Below are 19457 nucleotides of genomic sequence, written 5' to 3' on the forward strand. Positions count from 1 at the left end.
AAAATATCTGGGCATCCTTTTGTAGTAGTAGATATGGCTATATAAATCAGAACCACAGATCATCTCATCATCTTAGGTGGCACCTTCATATTGAAAGTTTGCAATTATAGATCTATCCATTTGTCTATTGAAACAATAACTAGATTTCTCCATCTCTCTCTCTCTCTCTCTCTCCATCTGTCTGTTATAGGCTGCATCTGGTGTAAAGTGTTCATCCAGCTTTTCTTGTCAATTTGCAAGTAACCGTCTGTAAAAACCCAACTGATCATGCACTCTCCAAATGTAACAAAACCACTCTCTTGCTCCTTATAAATAATAGAATGTTGAGTTTTTGAAACAGGTCTCATAGTTCCTCATTATGCTTTCAGTTACATAGTACAGTATTTTGCAAGATGGTCCAAAATTTTTCTTGGTACTTTTCTTTCAAATGTGAAAAGTTTTCTATCATCTCCCTTTATTGTTGACCATGTTTCACAGCTATATATTAATACTGGTCATAGATAGCTTAGAGTTTTTCTTTGGATTTTCTTGATAATATTCTATATTTCAGTAGGTATAAAATGGCAAAATATCCAAAAACTGGGCTTCTCAATTCTCTCCTCTATCTCTTGTTGCATATCACTGTAGCCATTAATGTTGACTCATAGACAGTTAAAAATTATCAACAACACAGTTGGATCAATATTGATGGGTCCTTGAAATGTATATCTTTTCCTGGTTTATGACAAGACCCATATGCTTACTTGCTTTAAATTAAATTAGATGTAGTTTGTATAACATCCCAGACAAGTCTCCAAGAATAACAATGTCATCAACATAATCCAATAGGATGTTTTTCCATTCACTTCCATCCTTCTTTGATCATTTAGGTCTTTAATGATTTTTTCCAAGAATTTTTTCCAATATCAAGAAGGTGGCAAAATATTCTGGAGGTTGTTGAAGAAGCTTAGGAATGGAGGAAAGAGTGCTGTAAAAGGAATTAGAGATGATAAAGGTGAAATGAAAACAGGAGAAAAAGATATCCTTGAAGTATGGAGTAATTACTTTGAAAAACTGCTAAATGAAACAAGCAGTGATGACAGCACAGTGATAAAAAACACTGACCAGGCATGCAGTCAGGAATACATATCCATACTTGAAGTAGAAAAAGCCATCAAAGGCTTGAAATGTGGAAAGGCAGCAGGAGTAGATCATATTCGACCAGAAATGCTGAAGTATGGTGGTATAAGAGTCTTACAGTGGCTGCACTGCATAGTTCAGAAAGCCTGGACAGAGGGACGAATTCCCGATGATTGGAGTAGAGCTCTCATAGTACCCATATATAAAAAGGGAAATAAAACTGAATGTGAGAATTACAGAGGTATTTCCCTACTGAGTGTTCCTGGCAAGATCTATGCAAGTATACTTGAGAAACGTTTGAGAAGAATTGTGGAAGAAAAGCTTGGTGAAGAACAAGCTGGATTCAGGCCAAATAGAGGCTGTCAGGATCAGATCTTCACTTTACGACAAATAGTCGAGAAAGCATGGGAATATAACAAAGATCTGTATTTAAGTTTTGTCGATTTGGAAAAGGCATATGACAAGGTGCCAAGAGAGAAGCTATTCAATACGCTGCAGTTATATGGTGTCAATGGGGCATTATATCAAGCAATACTTAGTCTTTATTTGAGTTGTGAGTCAGCAGTTAGAATTGAAGGAAGTACAGGAAGATGGTTTAATGTTAAATCTGGTGTGAGACAAGGATGTACATTATCCCCTCTGTTATTCATTATCTATATGGATCACATTATGAAGGAATGTGGTATTAAACCTGATATCAAAATTGGAGATGTTAATGTCAGCTCTTTGCTTTATGCGGATGATGTTATACTTCTAAATAAATCCGCTACAAGTCTGCAAGATTCTCTGACTAAATTGAATAGCTTTTGTAATAGATATGGTATGAAGGTCAGCAATAAAAAGACAAAGACAATGAAAATAGGCAGAATCATTGAAAATGTCAACTGTGTTGTGAATGGAGAACCTGTGGAACAAGTAAAACATTTCAGCTACTTAGGCACAATTTTTACTGAAGATGGTAAACTAAATATAGAAATAGACAACAGAATCAGCAAAGCTGGTATCGTGGGAAGTCAATTGAATAAATTCATATGGAATAAGAAAGAAATTAGTCGGAACACTAAATTAGCTGTATACAAGACTGTGTTCAAACCAATTTTAACTTATGGATCTGAGAGCTGGGTCAGAAGTAAAACACTTGACCAAAGACTAGAGACCGCAGATATGAGAGTCCTGAGAAAGATTAGAGGCGTGAACAGATGGCATCAATGGCAATATCATATTAAAAATGAGGATATTAGGAAAGAACTTGACATTGTCAGCATAACGGAATGCGTTAGCAGAGCTAATCTCAGATGGTATGGTCACTTAAATAGAATGGGAGAGGAAAGATTAGCAAAACAAGTGTTCTCTGCCAGGTTGGCAGGAAAACGACCCAGAGAAAGACCAAGATATAGGTGGATTGATACGGTACAAAGTGCCTTAGACGATAGAAATATAAGATCTGATAATGTTGGAGTCTTGACAAGTAACAGACTGATTTGGAGGAAAATTGTAGATAGGAAGTTAGTAATGATGTAATTTTTTCATGTAGTACTGTCATATCCTGTACACCCCTTGAGGGTACATGGCAGGAATTTGATGATGATGATGATGATGATTTTTTCCAATGGTAAGTTTTAAAGCATAAGGGAGTATCTCCTTGACAAAGTCTAGATTTTATTTGAAATCTTGAAGGAATAGGAAACATGGCTATTACACAGTTGTATCATTTATATACAGTATTTATATACTTTTCTGGTATTCTAAAAGAAAGTCTCATGACATCCCATAGTGTGTTTCAATGAATATTGTCATGTGCTCATAGTCTATAAATACTAAATGTAATTCTTTATCAAATTCATAATGTTTTTCTAATGATTGCTGGCATGTGAAAATATGATCAATTGTTGACTTTTCCTTGCAGAAACCACACTGATACTCTGCTTTTTTATTTCTGGATGCATTCTGTTGAAGAAGTCTACTGACTGTTTTTGTGCCATAGCCATTCTTGATAAAACTTTCGCTTATTATGTGAAATTCATTTTTAGAACTTGCTCATCAGAGCAAATTGTTAAGGCTCAAACAGCCCAGACACATTCAATTCACCAGCAAAACTGAAATCCTTAAAAAATAGCTTCCCTCAGGATATCCATCCTTCACTGGACATCATAAACCTACACACACAGGCTAATACATATATGTAGACTTATACCACCATCCAACACAAAAGGTAGGTTTGATTAGCAATCTCAAAAACAGAGCCTTAATAATTTGCCCTTCAAAAATTCAAAGTAGTCTGTGAGATGCAAATCCATCACCCCAATCTCAACAAGAAAGGTGGTCTGAATTGCAAGGTTATGGATGGCTCATCTGCAACCTACATAACATCAAGTGACAAGGATAATAAATGAACAGGGTTGTAGAACTCCAACAATTCCCAAAAGCAAAGCACCCAGATATTGAATATAGAACAAGCAAGTATAGAACTATAGGCCAATATTTGTTTTTTTAAACAAAAAATAAAACTCTAGATAACAGGACTCCAGAGAATTAAGCCCTAGTTACTGTATATAGAGTAACTAGGGCTAATGCTGCAGACATACTGTAGTGAATCATTATGTAGCTTGTGTCTGTGTGTGTACATATTTCTGATGACCTTAATATAGAGATCAAAATGTCAAGTAGTAATTTTAATGTAAAATCAAGTTATTTACTACACCATGATAGTTGTCTCCATAATTTCTGCAGAATGAAAATTTTATATGTGTAATAGCACCAGATAAACATTCTTTTATAATGTGATTTACTGCTGGGTAGATGGATTCCCTTTCCTAGCCTGATTCATCACAAGGACAATTGCCAAAATGAATTGTTTTCCTGCTTAACACATTCTCAGACTGTGACAAAAAAAAAACTTTCTTGATGTTTTTATTCACACAAATACCTGCCAAGTAAAGCAAAACCCAGAATGAAGTTCAATAGCTAATTGGTTATCAATACCAGAAAATACATTTGGTAGTACATTCCAGTCATCTTCTGCAAAATAAGTAATTCATTGTTATGGTAACTTAGAAATAAAGCTGCTGAAAAATTTTAAAACAAATAATAATAGCATTTTAAAAATTTAGGTCATTTTGATTTTATTTTATTATTATTATTAAACAAGACCTCATGGAGTCAAAGACTCATCTAGGAGGTCCTTTTATCTCACACACATCTCATCATACCGTGTCTTAAACACATTCAAACTCCTTGCAGACACCACACTTTCAGGCAAGGCATTCCAATCACTCACAACTCTGCACGAAAAAAACCTGCCTCTCACTCCCCTACTCTTTATACGGTTTCCAGGGATGACCTCTGGTTCTCCCCTGATCTCCCACTATTCTCTGTAGAACTTCTCCACCATTGATCCTATAACAACCCCTTACCAACTTGTAGGTCTCAATCATATCTCCCCTCTTCCTTCTCTCCACTAGACTCTGCAAATTACATCTTTTCAATCTTTCCTCATACTCAACATTCCAGAGGCCAGAAACTACCTTAGTCAGTTGCCTTTGGACCCTTTCCAACATCTCTTCATCCTTCTGAAAACCAGGTGACCAAATCTGGGCACAATAGTCCATGTGTGGCCTAATCAAAGCCTTATACAACAGAACAAGAATCTCCCTACTTCTACATGTCAGTGTCCTCCGCATCATTCTCAGAAGTCTTTGTGTTGTCTTCACAATTTTGGCGATGTGGCCCCTAAATTTTAGATCCTTATCCACTATCACCCCCAGATCTCTTATTTCCTCTACCTCCAACAATATATTCTCACCAAGCATAAATTCTGCATCCCATCTTTGTTTTCCAAATTTTAAAACCTTACATTTTGCAACATTGAACTCACATCCCCATTTGCTTGCCCAATCACTCAATTTATTCAAGTCTTCTTGCAAGGCCACAACATCTTTACTCTTTATGGTTCGTCCCAACTTTGCATCATCTGCAAACAACTGAATATCTCCATCCAAATCTTCGCCAATATCATTAATATACAAGTTAAATAGTAATGGCCCTAAAACAGACCCCTGAGGCACTCCACTAGTGACTTTCCTTTTCCTGGATATTGCACCCCCATACACAACTTGTTGATACCTATCAGATAGCCAGTCTCTAATCCAATGCACTAATCTAATATCCAACCCCATCTGCTCTAGTTTGATGGTCAACTTATCATGAGGTACTCTATCAAAAGCTTTTGCAAAATCCAAGTATATTACTGTGTATCCTTCTCCTCTGTCCAAGGAAGCAGTCACTTTATTGTAATAAGTAAGTAGATTACTAAAACATGACCTCCCTTTAGCAAATCCATGCTGTCCATCAAAGATTATACCATTGTTGTCAACCCAACTCTGGATCCTAGTTCTCACAAGCTTCTCCAACAACTTAACCACAACACCTGACACACAGATAGGTCTATAGTTTGATGCTTGAGTTCGATCACCTCCTTTATGAAGTGGCACAATCTTGCCCTCCTTCCACTCTTTAGGAACTTGACCAAGTGCAAGACTGACTCGTATTAAAAAAATATGTCAAGGCAGGTGTCAACTCTCTGGCACATTCCTTCAGAATATGCGGTGATATATTATCAAGTCCCACAGCCTTATTTACATCTAGTTTACTCAACTCCCCAAACACCTCTTGCTCACTTACAGTCCACTTACTTTTATTTATTTTACCTTAAATAAAATAAATAAATAAAAATAAATGCTCTTAAATCTCTTGAATTACTTTGTAATGCCTTATTTTGTAAACTTTTATAGAAGTAAATGTAAAAAAAGTTCAGTAATGAAAGCAAAGTAATATAATGAAAAATTATACGTCAATCCAAAAAGAAAATTCAACAATCAGAATATTATAAACTACTACTCACAAAATAAAAACACAAACACACCTGATCCTGTTGAAGACTTGACTAGAGCATCCTTTCCGTCAAGTAGTGGAGGAATGGTTTTCTGTTGAACTTGTGTCATTTTTTCTATTAAAAACCTATCCTTCAAGCATGATATCTGGAATTTATGAGAGAGAGAGAAAGAGAGAAATAAATTAATTTTAATGATTACTACACTGGAAAAGAGTATTAGATACACTCAATTCTACCTATTAAAAAAAAATAATAATGTAACAGTCAAGTGACTGATAAAATTACCAAAAACTTAAAAGTACCATATCAACCAATGATTTGTAATGGAAACTTGTTACACTAAACATCCCATTATAGAAAAAAAAAGTATTCCTACAAGTTCTCTGTACTAAGAATTATCTGCATTCTTTTTTTGGCAATCACTTGTACAATTATGTAATAACAGAGAAAGAAAAATTCCACATTAAAATGCAAATCTACATATTAAAATAAATTATAACACTAAATTATCTTAACAACAATAATAGTGTATTTATATAAGATTAGACTTATTAGGACCGCGCGGTTAGCCTAGTGGCTTTGCGCTTCGCAACCATATGCCTGGGGAAGGAGTGTCCCAGGTTCGATTCCCGTTGTAGACGTGAGGAATTTGAGGATCTTCCTCAGGCATAGCCAAGTTAGCCGGTCTTGGGTGCGGTCAGTAGGGTTTTTTTCTGCCAGTTTACCTGGCGTTTTTCATCCTGCAAACAGGCAAACCGGCCCCGTGAACATACGCCTCTACAGTCAAAAATATATCGCCCCCCAGCGGCAGACCAGGCGACGGGTCGGTTGGGAGTAGTACTAACAAGAAGTCGCATCTAAGTAACACACGGACCCTGCATAGGAAGCAGGAATAACGCATAGAAGAAGAAGATATAAGATTAGACTTATTAATTGAAAATAAATTAAAGATACCAAGAAATTATATACTTGGTTTAATCCTTTATCCAAGTGTAAGCAAACAAAGTTTGCACCTGAAGTATTTTCAGGACTGGAGCAACTCGTGGTAAAGGTGGTATGACTTCACATCACTTGCCTTAGTATCCCATAATGCAAAGCACATCTCCTTGCAGATATGTATAATGCTATGCATTATGTGAAGTCATACAACCTTTACCATGAGTTGCTTCTGTCCTGAAAATACTTCAGGTACAAACTTTGTTTGCTTAGAAAGGATTAAACCAAGTATATAATTTCTTGGTGTCTTTAATTTATAATATAACCAAGCGGAAAAACTTTCAACACTTATTAATTGAAAGTTAGCATTTCTTTCATGCAAACTTTCAATGCAAAAGCAATTTTCAGAATTAATATATCTGAAAAATTAGGCTACTAAAACATAATTTTCAAGTTGTTTAACAGATCTGTAAGACTTTAAAAAAAAAAAAAATTCTTAGATTAGTTATTGTATGTTTAGTATATTATATATTACTTGGCTTTAGTACATTTATTATACTGTATATTGTGTATTTATATGTACTTATATGGTGTAGATATACTGCTAATTTACAGTAATCTTAAAAATTACTGAAAATCACCATAATAGAACAACATTAATAATACCAACACTCATAATACCAATGAAAATAGATGAAATCTGACATGAACTTTCTAAGTTGGAACAAATTTGACAATGAGCACAGGAATTTAAAAACAAAAGTTCAGAAATGGCTAGAAAAACTTATGTTATGGGAAATAAGAAGAAAAATAAGAGGTATCAAAGCATGAAAATTAGTATGATGCTCAGCAATAAGATAAATCAAGCAGACATAAGAAAAAGAAAGAAGTATGGTATAGTGATCCACTCATTAAATTTGTACAGGATGGAATCACTACTCTCAGCATTTCAGGAGTGAAAATAAGGATATAACAAATGTAATTGAGAAACAGAAAAAATAAGTAAGAGATGGTAGTGCTAAAAGAAAAAAATGGTTTAAGGAGTGATAAATACTTTATGAGAGAGAAAATATGAACGGGTCGCTAGAAAAAGCAAGTCAGGGAGAAAAAGGAGAGTAAAAATTGTAGTCTATTGCAGAGATATGAATTACATAGTCAAGGATAGCTTCAAATAGCAAATAATTTGATGCATAGACTATGAAGAAAAAACTGAGATCATGGAAGTAGTTCTTTGGTAGAAATGGCTTATATAAGATGGATCACCAGCACCTGAATGGATTTAGCATCAAGAGCCTGGAGAAATTATTTACTAAAGTGAGACAATGCAGAGTCAGGAAAGATCATTGGAGGAATGGTGTGTGTCAATGAGCATGGTCACAACTAATCACTCTCAAGTGTCATATATGAATGATGTGGTTGTCACTCCCCCCCCCCAACTATTTTAGCTTGGTTGCCAAAACATGTCACTACACAAAGTAATAAATACATAATAAATAACATAAAACAATAACATAAACAGGTATATAAAACAATAAAATGTAAAAAAAAGGTATAACAGCCATAAAGAAATTCATAAAAACATACATTAAAAAAAAATAGATGTAGAAAACTTATACACATTATTATTAAGAGAGACCTCCAAGGAGTCGGGGACTCATTGAGGAAGGCCACATACTACATGACCAGCTATCACACTTATTCTTGAATTCATTCATACTGCTTGCACATGCATACACACACAACATCCAGTGGCAATCCATTCCAATCACACACTACCCTATGAGAGAAAAATCTAGCCCTCACCCCCTTCTTAGTAGTATTCATCTCAGCTTCCAAGGATGCCTGCTTGTCCTTTCCCCACCCTCATTAAATAAAAAATTCGATCAACTAAAATCCTGTATGACCCTTTCAGAAGTTTGTAAGTTTAAATCATATCACCCCTCTTTCTCCTGATTTGCTAGTGTCTGCAGTCTACAAATTCTCAACCTGTCTTCATAATCAGTAGTCCACAATTCTGATATTTTTGACACTCTCTCTCTCTATTGTATCAGAATCACAATGAAAACCAGGAGACCAGACCTGCACACAATAGTCCAAGTGAGGTCTTGTATCAAGACCTTGTAAAGAGGCAAAATGACATCTTTATCCTTACATGTGAAAGTATGTTTCAGCATTGCAATTATTTTTTGAGCTGTATTTGCAATCTCTGCTACATGGCCTCTGAACTTCAACTTGCTATCTACTAATGCTCCAAGATCCCTAGTCTGATCAGTTTCTTCTAATATAATCCCACCAATGTAAGACTGTAAAATCTTGAAAATTATTTTTTAAGAGAATTTTTGCTAAAGATTTTCCAATTTTTTTGTCTGAAATTATAAGAAAAAAATGTGCTTAGTAAGATGTAAAAATATAAAAGAATAAATTACTGTTAGAATGCACCTGCACTTTAGGCTTATTTGTAAAAGCTTAATAGGAGTTAAGCCAGATTAGTGCTAAATACAACCAAAATCGTAAGGTCTAGCAGCCAGCGATGACAACAATTCCTTCATTGCTTCTGGGTAATCCTGAAATACTCCGAATTAAGAACAAAGGACTGAGAATAGAATAAAAGGCAATGCAGCACATGGTTCTGGGCTTTTTTGGTCCTTGGTCTCTTGCTTGGCTCTTCACCTATGGTTCTACGGGGTTCCTTCCCTGAATCCAGGAGGATCATCCTTCCCACTGCCGACACCAGATATTTCTCTGCTGCCAACGCTCTCTCTAGGCTCCACGTAGCTACACCAGAACCCCAGTGCATCCAACGAAAGAAAACTCTAGAGGATTAACCGGACGGAAGACGCTCCAGTCTCTAAATCTGTTATAGAATGTAAATCAGACTTTCCTCTCAAGATTTGTTAGCAAGTAAGCCATTATTTTGTTGTAGTATGTCATATGAAGGTAACTCGAAATCATAAAGGATGGCAGTTAGATTGAATTTGATATAAGGGAAGAATATGTATTGGTAAGTATGTCTAATTCATAAGTTGTTTGTGATAGTGTCTGAATTAGTATCAATTAAGTATTGAATGTGTTGGAAGAAAGTTAATGTGATCCTTCTTGGAATATTTATGCATGCTTGCAGGCCAAGTGGTGTCATAGAAGACGCTGATATTTCAAAGTACAATAAGTTTTCTGATAGTGAACGCACCGTAGTTTCTGCTGCTTAGATAGCAAGTTGTCTTTGTGTGTTAAAGTGCTTTTTTTATTAACTTTTATGTGCTTTGTATCACATCCTTTAGTTTGATAATAAACATGTTTTTGTTTTGTAATTACCTGGTTCTCATTCCTTAGCCAATGCATTCTCCTGAAAATATTAACAAACCTGCAGGAATAGAATAAAGTTACGGGCCATGATTTGCATGTAAAAAAATTGTATAGAAGTATTAATTTATTTTTGTTTTCTCCTTGCCCTGACTTTCAAACATAAAAGAGTCGATTAAGTGGTGCAGTCATTATGAATAAATTTCTTAATTGATATTGTGTGATTGCTCAGGGACTGATACGTAGATAGACTTATTACATGAGGTCTATCTAACTACAGAAAAACGGGGGGGGGGGATAAATTTAAGTAAGGAAGTAGATAGATAAAAGATAGATGAATATATATATAAAAAAAAGTAAATATTTTACAAAGGCACAGCAGACAAAGATTTAATAAGAATAAAGATTTAATAAGAATTTTAAAGAAACAACAATATATTACAAGACGACATTAGATATCTATTCACGTTGAAGTGAATCACTTTACATTTACTGACATTGAACTGACTCATTTTCCCATGCCCACAATTCCATCCTATTCAAATCATTCTGTAAGTACTGCATATCAGCAGCATTTCTGATTACCCTACCTATCTTTGCATCATCAGCAAATAGCTGTATGTCGCCAGTCAAATTCTTCCAAATATCATCAATGTACAGATTGAATAACAGTGGACCAAGGACTGATCCTTGTGTACACCACTAGTTACCTTAAATCTTGCAGACTCACATCTTCCATATACCATTTTTTGATGTATGTCAGTCAGTCATCCTCTTATCCATGCTAATATTTTATAATCCAAACCCATACTGTTGCATAAATTGATGAATATCACCAATTTATGCAACAGTCTTCCATGCTGTATTCTGTAAAAAGCCTTAGCAAAATCCATAAGTATCATGGTATATCAATTATTAAAACTAATGTAATCATGGTATATCAATTATTAAAACTAATGTATAAAATATGTCTCCATAGTCTTATAAGATGATAAATATTAACAGTCTGTAAAAATTTAAAATTGACAAAAAAACTCTTGATGAATCTGATAAAATCTGACTGGGCATTTGCAGCTCAGGCAGATTAAGAATGTAACTAAATTAGTGACTGCACTCATTGACAAAATAAGGACAGTAAATTAAAATGTGAATGATGGTTAGTCTGGTATACCACAGAACTCGCACATGTCATCATCCCTAAATAGGAAGAAGTGTGTAAAATGATTATAACCTATGCAGAGATAAGCGAGAATAACTTCCTCTTTATAGTCCCTGACACAATTTAAACTTTTTTTGATGTCATGGAGCTTGTTACTGGTCTTTCTATTCCATGACTGAAACTGGAAGGCATCTTGAATGGTCTTCCAATTAGACTAGATGAATGATATTTGCTAAATCCAAATTGTGTTCTGGAAAAAAAAAAAAAAGTTGTTTCTCTCCAGAAAGCATATAAGATGAGAGATAAACCATTTTTTCCAGAATCTTAGGGATTTTGGATCCTTCCCTGACTTAGGAAAGGCAATAATAATTGCCTTTTGCCAAGTATCCAAGAGCCTTCTCACAGAAAAGTCTGTTGAACAGGTACAGCAGTCAATCCTTGACAGCTGGTGAAGGATGTTTAATCATCTCATAATGGATGCCATCCAATCCAATAGCAGCTGGTGACATTTAAGAAAAGCAGTTTTCATATTTTGTTTCAGGGGAGAATCGTTGTAGTCTTTGATGTGCTCAAAAAAAACAGCCTTTGTTGCTTTTCTGCTTTACATTTTTGGGCAAATAACTCTGAAGGATAAAAACATACTGCTGATGTTTTGGCAAAAATCTCTCCAAGAGCATCAGCAATTGTGCATCCATTATGTTTAAGGATAGAAAGTGAGCAAGTGATAATATATCTGCCCTTTATTTTCCAGATTTTATCCCACATCTCTTTGCTGCTGGTTGCTCTTATCGTGAAAAATGTGTATTGGATCCAGGATTCCTGTTGGCTCTGACAATGGATGTCTTGCTCAGGCTCAAGCATCTTTGAAAGCAAATGAGGTTTGTTGTTGTTGTGGGGTATCTGCAGACGATACTACAATCTTTCTTCTGTGCTTCCTTGGCTGCTGTGTAATCAGCATTCCATGACCGTTTAGAGAAAAGTGGAAACCAACTATGTTTTAGGAATTGCAGTTGTGGAAGCGTGTGTAATCACACAATTCACTACAGATAGCAGATGAGCTGACAGCTCAGAATCAAATTCTGCCTATTAAGGTATCCATCCCATTTATTAATCTGGGTACCTGCTGACACTTTCTTTACAGTTGCCTTCTCAGAGTAGGCACATTTATGACCTGATAATGTTACATTTGTAGTATACTATTTCTTCACCTCCTGATAGGTATGCTCTGCTATTTTTATTTCTTGGACTCCTTTTCATCCTTCCACCTTTGGCATGCTTTGGAGTACACTAGGTAATCTTCCTCACAATTAGGACATTTCAGCATTTTGCTCTTAGTCTTTGTTCATGTGATCTTTACTGCCACATCGAGCACAGACATGACAAGTAGTTTGAGAATGACCATACTGACATTCAAAGCAACTCAAAGGGTTTAGGATATAGAACCAAGTGGACAGTTCAGATATCCAACTTTCACAGATGCTGCTTTAGGTTTATTGAAAGAAGGACATTCCTAGGGGGAACCAGGTGTCCATCCCTACTTATGAGAAGTCTCCTCATGGCTGTCACTCATTGTCTTTCATTTCATAGCAGATCTCTTCATCAGGAACATTGGAGAGATCACACTCCATTATTAATCTTCAAGAAAACTTCAAAATTTTTGTAAGAGGTAACTGTCATTGTATCCCTCAGAAAGATGTTGCAGGAAGGAGTTGCTCTGATTGTCCTGAGTTGTTTCTATAAGAATGTCCCTGAACAGGAAATGACTGATTTTTGAGATTCTGCACTCTTCTAAACCCATCTGGAGTTTGAAAGGGACATTTTCCTGAGTGAACATTCTTCAGTTGACTATGGTATTAAAAAAAGGTTGGTATGTATATCACTATCTGTAATGTTTTATGCTTCTTTATTTTTTCTGTTGATGTTCAGTGGTTTCTGCAGATGGATGAGGGACCCTGATGAACTTGATGAAAAATTACTCATTCTCAAAGGGAGTATGTTTCAGCACCAGAGATGCCACCCGCCCACCAAAGAGCCACACATGGATGCCCAATCTGACAAGCAATGACTGCACTTGGAAGTAAAACCAGTACCACAGCAAATCTTGGCACTGTCCCCAAGAGACAAAGGAGACTTACTGCAATGCCACTGACCCTTGCAGGCAAGCCCATTAACCAAATGATCCAGGCCATCCAGAACCACCCATCTTGTTGAAGTAGAGGCCAAAATAGTGTGAGATTACCATGATCCCACTTTCCAGATGTCTATAAGTCACACTGTACAGCAAACACAGTAGCAAGGCATTGGATTTCAGTGATGGTAGTCTGGAAGATGTTAGTAAAAAAATGCAGGAGAAGTAGAGTGAAATATATAGGATGGAAAAGCATGAAAAAAAAAAAGGATAAGGTTGAAAAGGACCAGTTCCATCAATGGGAGGTTCCCTCCACCATAAACAGATGCCTCACATTTAGGAGACAATAAAGCATGGCAAATGAAAAACAGTAACATTCCCAGTCAGAAATGTTGCTGTTATTCAATTAATTGAATCACAATTTATTAGCAAAATATTAACTTAGAATTAAACTTAATTCATCTTTGTTTTCACAGCCTTCAGAGAAAGCTGAAATATCGCTATGGGAGAAATTTTGAAATAATCTTTCAAAAATTCATACCAGGAATGGATGAAGAGAAAGATGCTGAAATTTTTTTTTGGAAAACAAGCATTCCTTCTTCTGCTCAACTTCTGATCTAAAATAAAAAAGAATTTTTAAAAAATTTAATTAAAAAAAAAGAGAACTGCAGCAATTACTGACAACAAAATTCACAGTTTATTTCAAAATAAAATCATGTAAACTGCACTTTTACATCAGTTATTGAAAACAATACACAGAAATTCAACCATACAAAGGAATTCAAGCTATGATTCAGATTAATTCTAGACCACTAATGGGATGGTGCAATCTTTCCCAGTCTAACCAACTCCACCTTCCCAAGGTACAACCTCTTTCTACAAATAGAGTTATGCCATACTTGCCAAGTACTACTATCATAAAACTACATCTTCCCTATTTGTAAGAAATTCTAACTACACCTCTCCCCAAAGTAGTCGATTTAAACTGTCCAATGAAACACTACAGTATCTGAAACACAGTTTGCATGTTTTAGTCTCTCTAGTACAAGCCTTGATTTCTGTTCCTCCACTTAACATGCGTCGCTGTGTTAAGTGGATCACCCATTCTTACTTGAAATGGGTGGCACCCATTTCAAGTAAGATGGGAAAACTTCCCCATTTTAGGACAACAAAAAGGGGTGGGTCTACAAATAGGATCAAACTTGATGCTAAACACATCAGAAAGCTTCTTGAGCAGCTAGCAAATAAGCCTGCTGCCATCTGCCAGTTTGTGCCCAAAGTAACTTTTAAGACTAAGGGAATACAAACAGGAGGCTGGATACTCCACAAGAAACATACCCAGTCTTCTGTTTTCTGAAAAAACATGTCCTTTTTTTTTTTTTTCACCCTCATATAGCATGCTCTCACCTATTAATCTAATGCTGTCCATTATTAACAATGAAACAAAGACTGAAGTGGAAGTTAATAGGAAGAGATATTAAGTTGAATGTTGCTGTAGGCTAGGGAATGTGGAAGGTGGTGAAGAAAAAATGTATAAATAACTTGGGTTAGTGAACAAAGGGTGATTATTATGGGCAATTTTAATTATGGCAGTATAGATTAGAATGAAGAGACAGCATTTGGGAATTAGGAAAATGAATTTCTTGAGAGAAAACTTCAGGCAGTATATGAAGGAAGGCACGTGCGGTCAAGAGTTTAGATCTGAACATTTCATCAGAGGACGTAATTGTGAGTTTGGTTTTACACTTTCCTCTAGCTGATGAGAGTGATCATGAAGTGATCACCTGGATTCTGGTTAGCCATATGCAGATGTGAGGAAAGGATATATGTGAGAGTACAAGGCTGGTGATTATGAAAAGCTTAGGAAACAGCTTGGAGCTAGCATGGAATGAGGAGTTGAGTAGTAAGGAAATAAATGCTGCTTGGGAACTGATAAAGAAATACATAACAGCATCAATGCGTGAATGTATTCTGAAGATCAAAAGGCTGAATAAGATTGCTATAAAATGGATGAATGAGGGACTTAAGGATGAAATCTGGATGAACGCACTCTAGAGGAAGTACAAGATGAATAATGGTAATAATCAGTTACAATCGATTGCATGAAGAGTATAAAGAACAAGCCAGGAGAGCGACTCAATTAGTGCAGTATGAGAAAAAATTAGCAAATCAGGTGAAGAAAAACCCTAGAGTTTTTTTTTTAAATATGTGGCACGTAGCAAGAAAAATGATTATGGTAAGATGATGTGAATGGATGAAAATGGTAGAATGGTAACTGCTGCAGAAGACACTGTTGAAGTATCTTCTGCAGCAGTTACAATTTATGAAGGTGTTTCATCTGGCTTAATTGTGAGTGAGCAGGAGGTATTTGAGAAAATAAATAACCTCGATGTCAATAAGGTAATAGAATTTGATGATATATCACCATACATCTTAAAGGAATGTTCCAGGGATTTGCATGCCTTTAATAAGTATTACAACAGCACAGGTTCCAAGGGAGTAGAAAGAAGGTAAAATTGTTCCCCTGCATAAAGGTGTGGTTGTGGCTACAAATTATAGGCCAATCTGTATATCTGGAGTTGTGATGAAGATACTAGACAGACTGGTGAGAAGTAGAATACAGAAATGGGTCGATAACAGCAGTATTCTCTGTGTTATCAGCATGGGCTTGTTAAAGGGAGATCATGTTTTACTAACTTACTTATATACAAGGTGACAAATGTGTTGAACAAGGAGATTCATATACAGTAGTATACTTGGATTTTTAAAAGCTTTTGATATACTGCCACATGACAAGCTGTTAAATAAATTGAAATTAAAATTAATTGAAACTGAAATTAAATAAACTGAAACGGATGGGATTAGATAACAGACTTCTGAGTTGGATCACTTACTGTCAGATAGGTATCAGAAAGTTGTATATGGGGATGGAGTATCCTGAAAGAGGAAGGTCACTAGTGATGTGCTGCAGGGGTCAGTTTTGGAACCATTGTTGTTCAATTTGTATATTAATGATATTGGGATGGGTTTAACTGGTGATATGCAGCTCTTTGCAGATGATGCAAAACTGGGGAGAGCAATGCAGAATCAAGCAGAGGTTATGGCCTTGCAGTCGGACTTGAATAGATTGCATGAATGGGAAGGTAGGTGGAATGGCAGTTTAATGTTGCAAAATGAAAGGTTTTAAAATTTGGTAAGCAATAATGAGATGCAAAGTATACACTGGGTGGAAAACTTTTAAAGGAGGTAGAGGAGATGAGAAACCTGGGGGTAGTGGTGGACAAGGACCTGAAATTCAGGGACCACATTGCACAAATTGTGAAGATGTCACATCAGATAATGGCAATGATGTGGAGGACCCTGACATGCAGAAATAAAGAGGTTATGATGCCATATAAGGCTTTGATCAGGCCTCATATGGATTACTGTGTACAGATTTGATCACCAGGTTTTCATGATTATGAGGATATGTTAAAAATGATCCAGAGAAGATTCACAAAGGTGGTCAGAAGTGTTCGAAATGTAGAGTACAAGGACAGATTGAGAGAATGTAAATTGCAAAGCCTCATGAATGGGAGGGGGTGGGGGATATGATTCAGACATATAAGCTAGTCAGGAGTTGTTATCAGGTTGACATGGAAGAGATTTTTCATAGAATGAGAGAGGGGGGTAGAACAAGAGGCTATCCCTGGAAACCGTAAAGAAGCAGAGGAGTGAGGAGCTGGTTCTTTTCATGGAGTGGTTGGTAAGTGGAATGCATTGCCTGTGTTGTGAATATAGACACACTGAATCAGTTTAAGGCACGGTAGGATGAGTTTTGTGTGCAATAGTGTGTACTTCCCACAATGAGTCTCTGACTCCATGGAAGTCGGATGTTAATAATAATAATTTTCTAAACATAATTTTATAAAATAAAGTTATATCAATTATTTATTATTAAGTTATTAAAAAGTGTCTTCTGCAACAACCCATATATACAGCAAATAAATCTAAGAGCTTGCTAAGCTAAATTTATCTAGCCACATGCACATACCTTAAGGTAGTGATATTTTCAGAAATTTTTTTCACCAGTATACTCAACTATTTTTGGCAAAAAAATCAGAATGAAAATAAATTCTCACTGGTTTGATGCAATGAAATTTACTATTTAAGATCACAATTAAAATCTGACATTTCAACTACAGCAGTTTTAATGACAAAAATTAAGCTAAACAATATTATGTCTATAAGCAACACAATTAGCAATTGCATGAGATTCAAATGTTGTGATAATGGCATCATCATTACAATAATGCCCATGATTATTATTTGCAATTATTTTGTTACTGGCTATTAAATAAACTTGTCTTATCACTGTTAATTTGATTCCCTCATTAAGCATAGACACCACTTATTGTGATCACTTTGGGACAGTCACTTTTTGATAACAATAACCAGGCTGTTAACATTAAGCAAAGGATATAAAAAAACTGCATCATTTATTTCAGTTTAATGTTATAAACATTATTTAATTTAATTTATTGTTATAAACAACTTTTTAATAAGCAACAACATCAAAATTTATTTTAAAAACTTATCTAGTATTGTTTGTAGTGTGTTTGAATATGGTAATTCATGAATAAATTGCTCATACTCATGATGCCTTTCAAAGTTTGTTGCTCTATGTTGCATCCATGATGAAGTATTTGTAGTTTCTTGCATCTGGGCATGGGTTGGAGGGGCTTCTAAAATTTGTTCTTCTATACTTGTATTAGGTTCACTTTCTTCTATTAGTTTAAAGTTCTCATCAGAAGCAGCTTGACATACTTCCAACACTGTCATTATAGCCACCACTTCAACAATGTCATCAATGTCCGATTTTCATATTCTTCTTTTGACATACCATCTAAGGGTTTTATCAAAAATTTCATTTGTAAGATATTCAAATTCTTCAGAAGAAGAAGTTTCAGAGTTTGTTTTAAAAAATCCACCTTTTTGTAAGCAGTTTTCAATAGTCTTCTCTGATCTGAGACTTGCTTCCATGACATTGCTACCAAATGCAATGCATCAAGAATGGAAATCTTTTTTGCAAATGCACTTGCATCATATTGGTGTTTTATATAATTAAGTTCAGCTATAATTCTTGCACGAACTTCCCTGTGATAATAAGCTTTAAAAGCTCATATGATGCCTTGGTCATATGGTTGAATTAATGATGTATTGTTTGAAGCAAGATTACTAAAGGCAAGAAGATTACTAACAAGACAATTTTTCACTATAATTTAAAATCCCACTTAACCAATTGTTGAAAATGGAATTAGTCATCCAAGCATTTGCACTAGAACAGTAGCCAACAGGCAAACTTTTGAAACTTTTAAAACACTGAAAATTTTTACTTTTTCCAATCACTAGGAGCTCTCATTTCTCACCTTTCATATTAGAATAACAAAGAACTGTCACTCACTCTGTTGAAGATTTAAATCCTTTAGTACTTTCATTTTTAAACAAATAAATGTGCTCAGGCATTGCACAAAAATAGTCCCGTTTCATTTGCATTATAAATATCCTCGTGAGAATAATCAGCATTAATTTTTGGCCACTCAGTCTTAACCCAAGCACCAATTGATAAAAAATTAGCGGTTTTTCCTTCACCATGAATATGCTTGTACACAATATTCTCTCACTTTTTCCACCTGTTAAACCATCATCCATCAGTTTTGGTGAAATTTTCTTTGCCCATTGTTTTTGCAAGTGCTTCGACTTTTTGACAAATCTTTTCACAAACATTACTAAACCAAATTTTTAATGCTAATCCAACTTGGGTATCCTTATCAGATAGAGCTCTCTTCTGATCCATGTTCTCATTAGTAAGAGCTGAAGTTTCAACATTTGATCTATTTTTAAAGATCTTGCATAATAGTTGTGAAATTGCACTTCCAACATCT

General features: G+C 35.4%; 1 protein-coding gene across 1 annotated transcript in view; it reads right to left on the reverse strand.

Moving 5' to 3' along the window:
- LOC150110660 (ATP-dependent DNA helicase DDX31) overlaps positions 1-19457 on the reverse strand; it is a 123558-nt gene that overhangs the window by 86225 nt on the left and 17876 nt on the right. Inside the window, exons 3-4 of the mRNA XM_090400124.1 lie at positions 14075-14150; positions 6041-6155 (exon numbers count right to left, since the gene is read on the reverse strand). Of these exons, the coding sequence (XP_090256250.1) occupies positions 6041-6155; positions 14075-14150 (191 nt within the window). The remainder of the gene's footprint in view (positions 1-6040; positions 6156-14074; positions 14151-19457) is intronic.

This window comes from Typopeltis vanoorti, chromosome 1 (genome assembly GCF_054136105.1).
Source record: "Typopeltis vanoorti isolate ZY-2024b chromosome 1, IOZ_Tvanoo_1.0, whole genome shotgun sequence".
Lineage (NCBI taxonomy): Eukaryota > Metazoa > Arthropoda > Arachnida > Uropygi > Thelyphonidae > Typopeltis > Typopeltis vanoorti.